At 46.6% G+C, this 15223-nt stretch overlaps 1 protein-coding gene across 1 annotated transcript; it reads left to right on the top strand.

Annotated features, from left to right (window-relative positions):
* Nucleotides 1–2206: 2206 nt before the first annotated feature.
* dusp16 (dual specificity phosphatase 16) lies at nucleotides 2207–15211 on the top strand. Its single transcript, XM_003448802.5, is given in 8 exon segments — nucleotides 2207–2421; nucleotides 8447–8883; nucleotides 8886–9052; nucleotides 9459–9597; nucleotides 10911–11074; nucleotides 11223–11382; nucleotides 11471–11594; nucleotides 12779–15211. Coding segments are annotated over 7 exon segments (1923 nt in total). The 5' UTR covers nucleotides 2207–2421; nucleotides 8447–8789; the 3' UTR covers nucleotides 13854–15211.
* Nucleotides 15212–15223: the final 12 nt, after the last annotated feature.

Here is a 15223-nt window from a genome sequence, read left to right as displayed (position 1 = left end):
CAATGCTTCCGTGACTGGAACACAAGTGACTAACATCGTACGAGAACATTGTTTCATCTGCCTCCATAATGACATCTCTCACCTTCTCAACAAAATCTAAGGTGTTCTGGATGTGGTGTTCAGAGCTGCCTACCAACGGGTTGAGCATCAAAGCCAGAAACTTTGAGATGTTATAGGTGACCGAGTTGATCATACAGACAATTGATCTTAAAGGTACACCCTATTTATGTATCTTTGGTAAACCATACAGACTTGGTGTTGCTTCCCCTAGAAATAGCCTGTGGTATGAGGTCCGGTCAGTAGCGTTGTCTTGTTATACCTGCTTCAGAAAATCTATCGCCCTCTTCCTGTAATTACTTCCTGGGTCTCGTTTCAGGGGCTCATGAGTATTTTTGTCACTGAACAAATTTTCTCATGATAGTCTCTATTGTTTAGCAAAACTGTGCACCTACCCTTGTCCAGCAGAAGGATGATAATGTTGTCATTACTAACTGATGTAAGTGCCTTCCTCTCCTTCCTCCATGCTGATGTTGGATGCTGGGGGCTTTGCATTGCTGAGACAGGCTGAAACGTTTGTCCGCAGCTGCTCTGCTTCTACGTCTGCAATGTTGTTGTTTCAAATTTCTCTTTCTGTGGCTGTGATCAGTTCAACTAGTGGGATTTGTCTCTGCGTCACAGATACCACCATGATGCCATGACTGTCACATTTACCTGCCGTTCCTCCTCAGGTGATCCTAACTGGTTGCTATGGTTATACCTCTGACCTCTGTACCTCCTGCGGTACCATTAGAGAAAGTGAAGTGAAACACTGTGTCAGAATAAAAGACATAACACTGCTTTTATTTTTCAGACTCACCGTTTAGAGCAGCTGCGAGGCAGAACATGTGAGGCCATCACTACTCTGTGCTCGTGGATCAGATCCTAATCTCTGCTCTGCCTCAGCGATCAGCTTCTCCCTGAATCGAACCGAGCTGCCGATCTTCTCACAGCTTGTTCACACGTGTTTTAGCGTTCATTTCTTTAGATTTATGGTCTGCATCGTGGCTACAATGTAGCCACAAACTCCCCTAATTCCACACTCTAACCTAACCTGCACCTCTAGAAAAATACCTGCATGTCAGGTTGATGCAGCTGCTGTAATTGGTCTGTTGAACACCGTTGATTCCTCCTGTGCATTTCTAGCTACTTTTTCAGCAGCCAGAAATTCTTTTACTTATTTATTTTTTAAACCTGCTGGCGTGAGATGAATCAGAGATGAAAGTCTTTACTGTAAGAAGAAACAAGTGTGCTCAGAGCATCTGAAAGCAGCCATGAGATGACAACCGTCTGTCTGATGCCTTCATCAGTGAGAGTTAGCCATGCGTCCTAATTGCTCCAGTATGAGAGAGCTTTCAGTTTTCTTCTGCTTGTGTCGCTTCCATTGTCATCTCTGTGCTCGCCATCCCAAGACAACTAGCTGATTCAGAAACATTACACAATCAGCAAGGTTACACAAACACACAAAAATATCCCATCCACCACAATCTGACATTTTACCAGCATGCTGGCAGTATTTTCAGTGCTCCAAGTACACAGATCCCAGATTAATGCTTTCATTGTTTTTGCAACACGTTGAGTGCAGCAGAGCTCCACATGAAAGTCTCAGGCCTGAAAAACACTATCAGGCTCCGTTAGATCAGGTTAATAGTGTAGTCGTCACGAGAGCAGGACTTTTTCTGTTTCTGTGACGGAGAGGAGCAAAACTGCGTCCGTGTTTAATCTGTGTTCCTCACAAAGTGCATTCTGGGTAAACTTTCAGGCTCCTATGAGTGAGTATAGGTGTCTGCAGAGAACAGGTGAGAGCAGATGGAAGGTCTTCTTTCATCTGAAACCAGGATCATCTTCAGCTGTGACTTACACTTTGCAGTGTATTGTACAGTGAACTTGTCGTATATTTCACAGTATAATTTGCAGTATATACAGTATATTTTGCAGTATAACTTGCAGTATATTTCGCAGTATATACAGTATATTTGGCAATATATTGTACAGTATATGTTGCAGTATATCTTGCAGTATAATTTACAGTATAACTTGCAGTATATTTCGCAATATAATTTGCAGTATACAGTATATTTTGCAGGACACAGCAGTGTCGGGCTTTTCCAGAGGCAGTATTTTGCGCGTGCGCACTGCATCGCTGTCTGCGCCTTTAAGAGCCCGCTGCGCTGAGCCGAGCAGCTCTGATGATGACGCCATGCTGTTATTTTTATCGCGGTGACCTCATCGTTCTATGGCAGCACCAGGACTTCACCGAGTCCCTCCGCCGCTTCTGCTCTCCTCTGCGACCCGTCCTCTCCGGTACACCAGGCGGTCTCCCCCGGTTTGTCCAGCCGGGTCTGAGGAGCTGCTGTCCGGACTCTGACGTCGAGTTTTCAGACGGTGAGTTCACCGAAATTTCTGGTTAAAGAGTGACCGAGCGGCGGCTGAAGTTCCGTTACCGGGCCTAAAGTTAAAGTTCGTTCCGTGTGTCAGCCCGGGCTAACCCCGCGTCTGAGGGGAACTTAGCGGGAAAACGTCGCTGTTCGTCGGTTTCTTTTTAAGTGAGCCGGAGTGGCGGTCAGATGGTCCTGAACGCGGAGACACACCGATAAAATGTGAGAGAGCAGCGGGCTGAGAGAGTTATAAAACGGCTAACGTAACATCCGAAATGTCGCCCACACCGCCCGAAGCTCCCAGAACCAGCGAGGAGCCTCCAACAGTAGCCAGGCCTCCCTTAAATCAACCTCACACTACAACAGCCCAGGTTAGCTCGTATTAGACCGTCTGTGACTGCGCTAAAATATACCGAAACTGCCTTAAAATAAAGACAGAACAACATTTGTGGGTAGTAATGTCCTTTTAAATAATAGTAAATTCACTTTATTTATTTAAATTACCCTTAAACTCTGCGGACACCACTCATATTAGCTCATATTACAGTTCCAGTGCCTGCAATTTCCCTTAAATATGCCAAGGCTTCCTTAAAATGAGAACTATCGTTATGTATGTGTATTAACATCCTTATAAATAATAACTAACCCAGTCTATTCAGGCAGATATCCATTAATTACCGCGGAAACTCTTTTTATCTGCTCATCTCAGTTTCATTTTGACCAGTCTTCCTTAAACATGGTGAAACTTCCTTAAAGGTAAAATATGAGCATTAATCTCCTCGTGATTCACTCAGATAACCCTGAACACCACCGATGACAGTGCTGTAAACATTAAGCTCTCCTCAAATCTGCCCAAACCTCCTAAAATAAAAGATAAAGCCTATATGTTTATATTAATGTCTGATAAATGAAGCACCCTTCAGACTCTCAGATAACCTTTAAACTGCTGAGCATGCTTTTAACAGCACACACTAGACTTCCCTTACTAAATGTTAAAGGTAAATTTATTTTAAATATAAATAATATATGTAATGGAAATGTTCCATTATTTTTTTTTTAAGTTAAATAAACCTCCAAATGTAAATAAGTTATTACAAAGTTAACAGGTGACCATTAGGTGTGTGAATCAGGTAAGCTGAGTAAATGAACCTCACATTTCTCTGAGTGATCTGACCTCAGAGTCACGTTTCCAACTTCAGAAGAAGGTTTTTCGTTTAAATTTGAAAACCGTCTCTCTGTTGCATCATCTCTACACACCGTCAGTACAAACACAGGCAGCAAATCGGCATGATCAACATACTGAAGGATAATATGAGTATCACAGGGTCCACACAGCATGTAGAATAATAAAACTTTGGATTGAAACACTGCAGGGTTAGATCAACCCAGCCGGCTGCTGTAGGTGTGTGCTGTACAGATATACCAGTCCAGACAGTCCCCTGAGAGTCTGTGTTCTTACAGATATCCAGACTGTGACGGAACAGAGTTAATGAAATAAAACAGTTGTGGTTCATCTCAGTGGTAATAACAGTCTCCTGAAATGGGTCCCTCTTCACTCACAGCCTCGCTTTGGAGTTCGTAACTACTCTACCGTGTTTATTAGACTGATCACGTTCACTTGTCTGACGCTGAGTGGGCGTGACCTCCTGTCTGCCAGAGCGTCTCCTGAAGTCATTGATCTTAGAAGACTCATCACAGCGCGTAAACTATGGGGGACCGCCTCAGTGTCCTGCAGGTTTCTGACAGCAATGGTCACCTGCAGACTGCTTCGTACCTGCTCTGACATACACCTGTGCAGGGTCCATAATAAGGGAATGTGTCGGGTGCTCACCTGTGATCACTTGAGTGATTGAAACTTGGCATCTCAGCAAAGAACATAAAGGAACTGAAATGATTTTGCAGTTAATCCATAAACTGATGGTTTAAGCTGCCAATAATCGATCTGTCAGTAATCAATACTCACCTGTGAGGGTGGACCTTTATCAGCCTAACCTGTGTTAGATTATTTCATAAGCACTGTCAGGTTAATGAAAACCAGCTAACTCACATATTATCTGTGTGTTTCCTTCAGGAAAGGAAAACCTCGCAGTTTTCAGTGGTTTGTTTTTAAACGTTTGCACCGATGCTGAGAGGTGTCAGTTTAAAGCCGGTGGGTCACATGACCAGAGCAGTGAATTATTTTTATTTATGCGTTTAAGTTTAGTGAGGGTGCTCAGTGAGGAAATTTAAGTGTCATGCAGGTCAGTAGGATGGTGGTGAAGCCTGATCGGTGTCCTTCAGGGAACCGGAAGTGATGTCAGGGTGACGGCCAGCTGCTGACAGCGTTTCCACCAAACACAATTAAACGCTCAGTCATGGCGTTGTTTATCGCCTTCACAGCGCTGCTTTACTTCCTCTTCAGCACAGTGAGCTGATCATGTGATCGGGCTGAACCACAAGTTCCTCTCTGTAGCGGTTTTGGAAGCCTCATTTTAAATTTTTTTAATCATAATTAATAATTAAAAAAAATCTGCTGCAGCATGCCCCACCCACCTTTTTACCAGCTTCTTATTTTAAATGCTTGTCTCCGGGTGATTGGTCGACGCTGCAACGTCACTTTCAGAGTGTTGGCTCAGGTGAGCAAAGCGGGAGTCTAACCTGTCTGTGTGTGATGTCAGCGCAGGGCTAAAGTCCTGTGATTGGCTGCTTTTAACCCCGGGTTGTTCACCTTTGGCCGGGCTCCACTGTCAGCTCAAGCTCTAAGTGCACCTGTCACATGTAGAGGCGCAGAGGAGCAGGAAATGGCAGCGCTCTTTATCTGATGGTGTTTGGGCTCTCTGTGTCTCAGAGGCCCGACTTTACCGCTCTGTTACACCTGATAACAGCCCCTACCTGGACTCTTACCTGTGGTGTAGAGTTGAGGATTAGGCCGGCGCTCGCCCTCAGACTAAAATCATCATGACGCAGAGCTCAAGCCTCCGGAGAAAACCAAACTCTGACAGGAGGTCAGCGCTCAGTGAGCGCCCACCGCTCAGATTATTTTTGTTTTTCTGCTTTAGTGACAGTGACATCGGCTTGTCACACAAATAACACTCCAGGCCTATTTTTAGGTTTTTGACTCAGAAGGACAACCGAGCAGCCTGTTTGTCTCTCTGAGTCTAAATACAGTAGTGATGTTGTGCAAGGTGCCTGGTCATCTCACTTCCTGTCACAGATCTCCTGCTGCAGGGGTTCATGTTTAACATGAAAGTTTTATAGGTGGGTGCCAATTAAGACTAATGGTAATGTCATGGCTACGGTGGGTCACGTGACCCCGGCATGAAGCCTGAGCTCAGTGTGTGATGTTGCAGGAGGCTGGGAGGTGATTTGGGTCGAGGCATTTCTGCAGACTGGTGCCCGTGATGCCATCTGTTCCCGTGGCTCGTAGCCGGTAATTTGACAGATCGGGTGTCAGAGCAGGAATGTCCTGGCTTGGAAAAACATCAGCGGGATCCGAATTATTGGACTGAAGTGGAACCTGATGTTGGAGACACAGCCAGAGGCTCCAGCTGCTGTTTGAAGGCTTCAGAAAACACAATCGTCCTCTTTCTTCCTGGTTCAAGGTTCCAGGCTGGTTTCCTCTTGATTTTACATTCCTCCTTGCAGGCGCTAATTCAATTCCTCCACATAAACCATCCGTTCTTTCAGGGGGAATGTAGGTCAGTGCTCTTTGGAGGGATGGCTGTAGTTTACACAATCATTTTAATGTGGACGTGATGCTAACACACATGAAGGTTGATGTTGGAGCTGCAGTGCTGTGTGTGCAGCTCACTGTGGCAACTCTTTAAACACCATCACAGCTCTGCAACCACTGTCCACACTCCTTCAATCATTGGTTTCATTTAACCATCACAGGTACCACTCTCATCAGTCTCATCTCTACCTCATCCTCTTCCTCCTCAAGCTTCTCCCGAGTGAAGTCTAACACATGAAAACAAAGAAGAACGTGCTCATTTATTCTCGCCATTGTCAGCAGCTCAGACATGTGACCCTCACGTCTCCCCACAGCTTACAGTGAGCCAGCTAAACAGCAGCAGCTGGTTATACACTAACATTGTGCCAGCTGATGTCAGGCTCGAGTGTCTAAAGCAAGGGTCTCAAACTTAAATGAGCTGAAGCCCACTTTAGTGTTTTCAAGTAGTACTAAAAAACAAACAAACAAGAAAACACACACAAATATTTCCAAAAATGTAGTGTTTTCTGTTTGTTTGTTTGTTTTTTAGATTTCAAATATTGTATAAAAAGACAAAACTGCAAACGTGAACACAATATATTTTTTTTTTCCCTCACTCTTAACTAACTGAAGCCTTACAGTGAACTACCAAATAAATAAATTGTTACTCTCTTTCTGGCCAAACACATGGCAGCACTTCTCCTATAACTTTGTTCATGTTTAACAAAATAAGACAGACATTAGTTTTTACACTTTGGACATTAGTTTTTTGACTGCTAGTGTTTTCTTTACAAATAACTCTCTCACTAACACAGCCAATCCTTCAACAATGGTTTTACTCTCTGCTCATATTGCCTTCATATTAAAATGTTTTTTTTGCTTTTTAAAGAACTTATTTTAACATTGCACTCTACAACACGTGGGCCGCAAGGGGACCCAGGGCTGTGAGTTTGAGACCTCTGGTCTAAAGTCACATGTTCCCTCTGATAAAGTGTCTTAATTACATCTCACATCAGTTTATTCATCATCAGTCCAGCAATGTTAGAGCCACTCCAGAGATGCCGGTGAGTCTGTGGAGCTACGGCGTCGCCTCCGTGTCATTAACATGTTGTAAATGTGGTGCAGCCTATAAAATGTATGAAATAAAATATGGGGATTTTTTCTGGGTCTCCTGGCTGTATACGGGTCAGTCCTGCTTACAGTTACTATCCCAGGTGGATGGTTTCATTTTCCTCTGGCTGAGACCACAAGTTTAACGGTCGACCACTCATGTGCTGAACATCACTAAAATGAAGCAGCAGGACCCTTTACAGATGTGCCAAGCAACTTAGAGTCCCACTCTGAGGAGACATGAGCAGGAGGAGGAGGAGGAGGTGGAGGTGTAACACGTTTGGGGATTTTTCGGCTCTAACTTTTATAGCATGAGGGAGTTTCCAGCTGCAGAGTGAGTCAGCCTGAGACCAGCTTCTGTCATACCTGCACAGTTGGATCAAGTCAAGTGGCTTTATTCTCACTTCAACCATGTGCAATGGTACAGTACAAAGTAAAGCGAGACGGCGTTCCTCCAAGCCCATGGTGCTGCATATAATATACAACAGACAATCAACACAGGACTACATAAAGTGCAAGTGTGCTAAAATTGCAAAAAAAACCCAAACAAACAAAGACAGCGCAACACCAGACAGAACAGAACGATACAGACACAAGATAGTGCAACTGAAAGGTGCATCAATGACAGTGGGTTGTGCAAAAAACTGAGCATTGTGCAAAAAGTAGCTTGATGTATGAAGGTGTGCGTTTTTGTGTGTGTGTGTGTGTATGAGATTGTGCAGATAAGTGCTTCAACACCTGAGCTCAAAGAAGCAGTTCAATCATTCATCACATTTTTATGAGCTCGAGCACAGAAACCAGCGCAACGCTGATTTCCTACACAGCTCAGTATGAAGGTGTTATTTGATAATTATTTTCAGCTGGAAGGTGAGATCACCTGCATGTAGTGTACCTCCTCCCAACAAACGACTGATTTAAATCTGTATTACTGACTGTAAGGCCCACTCCACAAAACTCAGGTCTGTTTTTCACGGTTTTCAGGAAAGCAATGAGAACAGCGCCGTAACTTTCCAGCTCCTTCCTCTGCTCATGTTTCAAGCTCTCTATAAAGTTAAGTAAAATTGGGCGCGATGCATCTTGTGTCATCCTGGTGTGCCGGACAACCTGACCCACCTGTCTCACGGTCATGGTTTTCTGTGTGAATAAAGTTTGTTGTGATTTGGCGTGGCGTTGTTAAACGTTTCTGAAGCGACTGGGATGCAGACTCACTCTGACTCTGTTTGTGTTTCAGACTTTAAAACTGAGAGTGATGTCATCAGGAGAAAAGACGGCTGTTGGAGTGAATGAAAGCCCCTCCCCCTCGCTGCACACACACACACTCTGAACCACCGTCTCACACACAGTTGGGATTGGCTCTCTCTCCCTCTCTTTCTCTCTCTCTCTGGGGCTGCCATCGGGATGACATCATACCCGGCCGACACAATGGAGCTCTTCATCCTCTGAGGTTCCTGGCCAGACTGCATCACTGCGCTGGACTGCCGGCCGGGACGCCCACAAGGAGGAGGGGGAGGAGGATTACTACTAGGGAGGGAGGGGGTGGGGGGGTGGTAGGGAAGTGAGAGGAGGCAGCTCACATGTGTGAGCGTGCAGGGTCGCGGACTGGACTGGGTATGGCAAGGCCCGGGACTGTGCGCCCCATCGGGCCAGAGGCTCTGGTGGCGCTGCTGGAGGGGCGCTGGACCGGGTGGTGCTGATTGACAGCCGGCCCTTCGTTGACTACAATACCTCCCACATTCTGGAGGCCGTCAACGTGAATTGCTCCAAGCTGATGAAGAGGAGGCTGCAGCAGGACAAGGTGCAGATCGCCGAGCTGCTGCAGCATTCAGCCAAGAAGAAGGTGAGTAGTGGTGGGGTGGGTGGGGGGTGCGTGGCGGGTGCTCAGGTGTGGTTAGAATACGGCTCAGATTCAGAACGATGCATTAGGTTAAAGTACGAAGCAGGCCAAGGGACAAAAGACTGGTCACTGTGTCACAAACTGTATATAAAAGATGGACACAGCTGTTGCTTTAAGTGCTGCTGCAATGTTTTCAGAGTCAGACGTGACCGTACCTGATGTGGTGAGTGGAGTCGTTGGGTGATGCTGACATGATTTGCCATTCATCTGCACATGCTCACTGAGGCATTGTTTCTTGTTTCAAGTTGTTGGGGATTTTTTTTTTACGAGCTCAATTTCCTTTATTATTATGTACAGATTTATTTTTTCTTTTCCTGATCCTGGATGTACCTGTGTATCTGTGTTGCAGTTGGAACTGCAGGCCGATCAGGAGGTGGTGGTGTACGATCAGAGCTCTGCCGACCCAGCCACTCTGAGCTCCGAGTCCTTTATCAGTGTCCTGCTGGTTAAGCTGGAGAGGAGCTTCCCCTCCGTACACCTGCTCTCAGGTGAGCCTCCCTGCACCCTCGTCGCTCTGCCATTACTGAGGTTCAGAGTGTGGCCTGTAGGGAATGTTTAACTGTGTATGTATTGGGGGTGAGCATTTTGCTGGGTTCACCGAGTTGCGATGATTAATCTTGAGCCTCTGACTCTGGCGTGCAGCTGTAATCAAAGTTTAAACAGGAAACCTCTGAAAGCGAGCGGCTGCTTCCCGCTGGACGTCTCTGCGACGCTGTTAAACCTCATTTACACTCGTTAAAGGTGATTAAAGTGAGACAGCAGTAGCTAATGGGAAGGAACCAATCAGATTATTGATTTCTGATCGGCTCTAACTCTGAGTGAGCATGCTGCAGCTGCCTGCAGCTATTTCTACTGAGCGTGGCATTATGTAACAATGATGTAATGCTGCATGGTGGCTCCACCCTCACATCAGAAAAACCAAACAAAGTGCTCACTCTGAGGTTTCAGTTACACAACAGCCACTTCCACCGGGAGACCAGAGTCTTCATCAGCGCTGAGGATCACAAAACACGCCCGTCAGTGAACTGAGTCAGACAGGCATGTGAGCAGGAAGTGCTCCAGCCTCAGATATGTTTAAATCCATAAACACACAAGCTGTTAAAATTAGCTACAAAAACGAAAAGAATATTTAATTTTTTTAAATTACAATAAGAATGTAAAAGAAATGCTTAAAAATAAAAGAAAAAATATTTTTAAAATTGCAAAACATACTTAAAAAATATGAAACTGTAAAACATTACATGAAAAAATAAAAATTTATAAAAAGGGGAAAAAATTACACAAATCAGAAAAAAATTGAAAAAAGTCAAAAATGGAAGAAAATCAGTCAGTAAACTTAAAAAAAAAGGTGACAGAATTTAATTGATTAAATTTAATAATTTATTTTTTAAAAAGTACCAGAACATTTAAACCAGGAGTGTTTGGGCCTCAGTTACAAACTGTGTGAACATCTATCAGGTCAGAGTTCTGTCTTTGTATTTTGTACAATCGTGATCACAGGTGTAGTTATAGATCAGGACATTTTCTTTACATGATCAATAGCTGGACTCACCTGGCACTCAGCCTGAAATTCTCTGCTGGAAATAAAGCGGTTTCCAAAGGAGGCTGCTGAACATCGATGCTCTGGCTTGTTGCCTGGCAACAGGTGATGAGGATGTTTGAGTCGAGCAGAGACGAAGATTCAGTCTGATTCCTGCAGGAAAGAAACGAACACGACAGCACAGCTGTTGACATCATTATTATTTCACTGTCAGCTGACTCTGTGTGTGTGTGTGTGTGTGTGTGTGTGTGTCTGTCTCAGGTGGGTTCTCCGAGTTTTCTCACCTTTTTCCTGGTCTCTGTGAGGGGAAGTCCACCCTGGTTCCTTCCTGCATCTCTCAACCCTGCCTGCCCGTCACCAACGTCGGGCCGACCCGCATTCTGCCTCACCTGTACCTGGGCTGCCAGAGGGACGTCCTCAACAAGGTGACACAGCACCACCCCCACATCACAGCCCTGACCCTGAACGCTTAAAAAAATAAATAAATAAATAAATATTTTTTTAAATTCCAGTTCTTCTTGGGGTCCAGCCTCTCTGGTCTGGCTCTGATCCAAACCTGTGTTTGTTTTCCAGGACCTGATGCAGCAGAACGACATTGCCTACGTCCTGAATGCCAGCAACACCTGCCCCAAACCGGACTTCATCCCAGACTCCCACTTCCTCCGAGTCCCCGTCAACGACTCGTTCTGTGAGAAGATCCTGCCGTGGCTGGATCGCTCGGTGGAGTTCATAGGTCAGCATCAATTGCCCGCCTCTCTCATGTGATTGAATAAACCAGACCCTACTGCTCTCTGCTCAGTCTGAACTTTGTTGTGTTTCAGAGAAGGCCAAAGCCTCCAACGCCCGAGTCCTGGTCCACTGCCTGGCTGGAATCTCCCGGTCGGCCACCATCGCCATCGCCTACATCATGAAGAGGATGGACATGTCACTGGACGAGGCGTACAGGTAAGAAGTCAAGACTTCTGACCGGACCAAGTCTGTTTGTTTAAAATGTTTGAACTCTCAGTTTTCTGAGTTCTTCCTCCTGTGATGTCATCAGAGGTCACTGAACTCTGAACATAACCAGGTTGTAGTCATCAGTCAGCTATTGACAACGTTTCTGAAGCCCCAACGAGCAACCAGAGACAAGTTTAATGAATCTGTTTATAGACATTTATTTTACATCCAAGTAATGTTTGCACGACAGAATCTGGAGCTCAGACACTCTGTTAGTACACGAGCCTTACAGCAGCTATATGATTGGGCGGATTACTCAGACGCCACCAGATGGAGCATCGTTGGTGAGAAACACCATGAATCATTTAATCTCGGCCTGATGTTTGTTAACACTGTAGTTAGTTCTTTTAAAGGTGAAAGAACGAGATTGAAGGCACAAGTGGCAGAAATTAGATTTCCCCAAGGAGTGGATGGACTCTGCTTTGTGATAGGGTGAGGAGTTCAGTCATTCGAGAGCGGGTCAGAGTGGAGCCGCTCCTCCTCCACATCGAAAGGAGCCATCTGACGCGGGAGCCTCCTGGTTAAGGTGCTCCGGCCGGGCATGTCCTACCAGGATGAGGTGTGGACGCGGGACCTGCTGGAGAAATTACATCTGTCGGGTGGTCTGGGAACCCCTCACTCACTGTTTCCCCAAATAAGCTGGAGGAGATGGTGAGAGGGAGGTCTGGGCTCCCCTGATGCCCCGAGATATGACTCCAGATAAGCAGAAGAAAATGGCTGACTTTAAAAAAAAAAAGAATTCTTTGGATTTGAATTTTTATTGAAGTGATGGTCATGAATTATCCAACAGCATGCATTATTCATAATGTATGGCACAATGTGCCACACTTTTCTGTCGCAGTTTAGTTTTCAGATGATAATTTACTGACTTTTAGACGAGTTGGTTCATCTTTTTTTTTTCTCAACTAAGAAACAGTCACTAGGACGATCCCTAACAAACATGGTTAGCAGCTACAGCTGCATGTGTCAGCCTCCACCTGTCAGTCAGAGGCCACGCCCCTAATAATGCAAACTTTAAATGTGTGCATATTTGGTGTTGAATGACACTGACAGCCTTAAGTGTTTGATCCTCATTAACCTTTCGTGTTGCTTCCTGCCCATAATGACGCTCGCTGTTTCTGTTCCTTGCTCAGGTTTGTGAAGGAAAAGCGGCCGACCATCTCTCCCAACTTTAACTTCCTGGGTCAGCTGCTGGACTTTGAGAAGAAGATAAAAAGTCCTCCTGGTACGGACGCCAAACCCAAGTGTCTCCATCCTCCGGAGCCCAGCAGTGAGGCCTTCCCTCAGCCTGAGGATGCGGTCCCAACGCCCGGCGTGACACTGCTGGAACCTTTGACCCTACCGTGCGTTTTAGCCAATGCCCCTGAGGAGCGCCTGCTGGCTCAGGCTCTGAGTGGCCTGCAGCTCGCCGACGGCTCAGAAGACAGCGCCCGGTTGAAACGCTCATTCTCTTTGGACATCAAGTCATATGGCGAGCCCGGCGGGGGCGCCACCCATCGGGTTTTCGCGCCTCACAGTGGGTCGGGGGACAGCAATGACTTCTACAAGCCGCCATCCTTCAAGGAGACAACGAGTAAACCCTGCCAGTTCTCGCCAGTGGAGGAGGTTTCGGAGCAGTCCACGCCGGAGCAGAGCCCTGATAAGGAGGAGGCAGGCAGCCCGCAGCCAGTGGTGTCGTCGGCCTCCAGCGGCTTCGCTAAGCCACCCGCCGCTCCAACCAACTGCTCCCACCACTTGCACCGGAGCGGGAGCATGGAGGAGAACGCCACCAGCTTCCTGTTCGGCCTCTCGCGGAGCCAGCAGCACCTCGCCAAACCAGGAGGCAGCAGCGCCCTGAAGGGTTGGCACTCGGACATCCTGCTGGGCCCTGTCACCGTCTCCACCTCCTCTTTGGCCGGCGGATGGTACCTCTCCTCAGAGTCCACGCGCTTCTACTCTACGTCGGCTATCCTGAGCGGCGGCGGCTTCACGGCGTACAGCTGCAACCACGGCCTGGAGGCGGTACGGCGGCGGCAGCGGACACATGACCGCGGTGACTCGAGGAGGAGCTGGCACGAAGAGAGCAGCTTCGAGAAGCAGCTGAAGCGGCGCAGCTGCCAGATGGAGTTTGGAGACGGGATGGCGGACAGCCGCTCCCGCGAGGAAATGGGCACGGCGGGGAGTCAGTCAAGCTTCTCGGGCAGTATGGAGGTCATCGAGGTGTCGTGAGTTCACGCACACAACACAAATCAACGATTCCGTGTTGTGTCAGGGCCGACCCTGACAGCGGAGGACAAGGAGGGGACGGAACCAGGAGTCAGATGTTTTTAAATGCAGGTAAAAGTCGAATAAATCAAACCAGCTATGACTCGATCAGGTCAGATTCACGGTGACGGAACTTCCTGTGTGAGCGGCATTCATGGGCGTACAGGAAGTGTAGCAGCTCTTAATTGATGACAGCAGGGTCCAATGACAGGTTTCTGCTGGGGTAACAACCTTTCATGAAGGTCAGACCATCTGAGTGGTCTCAAAGCTCGGCAGCCATCTTGGTAACACCTATGAGCGGTTGGCTTTAATCCAATTCGTCATAGTAATGATCGTCTTTCTGCTTTCCACAACGATCCACTCAGTGTGATCGGAGCTTGGCCCCCCGACCACATATTTGACATCATCTGTACAGCGTAATCTGTCAGGTCAAATAAACCTGACCCTACCTCTGACCAGTCTGATTGTTCCCTGACCTTCATGTTCCACAGTAACTGCCCAATAAGTGCCTTTATGCCTTTCAAGATGGCTGCCGAGTGGTGAAGGAGTTTGTGATGAAGCTCATCTGTGTTTGTCTGGTGGCAGGGGCTTGTGAGAGTACTGCAGCTTTACGTGGGCATGTCCATAGGGCGGGTTAGAACCATAGGGTGGCGTGACCTCTGAGCTCATATCAGGATATGAGGTCTGGAAGAAGCACTTTGGGAACTGGTTAACATGTCCGTTCTGTTGTGGTAACTCGTTAAAGGGCCGAAACGTCACTCCAACAGTTTAAAAACAGGAAATGCTGAAATGCCTTCAATCAGAGAGCTGCTGTGACTGAACACTCACCGCTGCTTTAACATGTCATGTGCAGACCTGTCTGAGGGACTCGCACTTTAAACTTTATTTTTCATTTCTAATCAATTTGTGATTGAAAACTGTGGCTGTAGTAATCAATACGTCCACCAGAGGCAGTACTCACTGCAGCCTGTCAGCTTTGGGACGATTTTTTTCTGTTTTCTGACGTTAAATCAATACACTGATGTCAGACATCGCCTATGTGTGTTGCCGTGGTGACTATTCCTGCTGCGCTTGGACCTTCTGATTGACGACAGGAAGTGAAACAAAGACTGCCAAGACTCTCTTGGGGGGGTGTCAAAGGAGCTTGTTGGCAGGTTAACTCTCAGGTGTCCTCTGAGGCAATCAGTGGGGATCTCTGGCCTCACCTGGACGGACAGCAGGTCATGTGATCAGACATATTCACAGGTAATCTTGCACTACTGTGGTATAGAGGGTGGTTTGATTCAAAGTGTTTAAAAAGAATAAAAAAATATGACTTTTCAGACGTGTAAGTT

The sequence above is a fragment of the Oreochromis niloticus genome, linkage group LG17, assembly GCF_001858045.2.
Source record: "Oreochromis niloticus isolate F11D_XX linkage group LG17, O_niloticus_UMD_NMBU, whole genome shotgun sequence".
Lineage (NCBI taxonomy): Eukaryota > Metazoa > Chordata > Actinopteri > Cichliformes > Cichlidae > Oreochromis > Oreochromis niloticus.
Note: the sequence above shows the minus strand (reverse complement) of the source record. Positions and strands in the feature narration are given on the sequence as shown.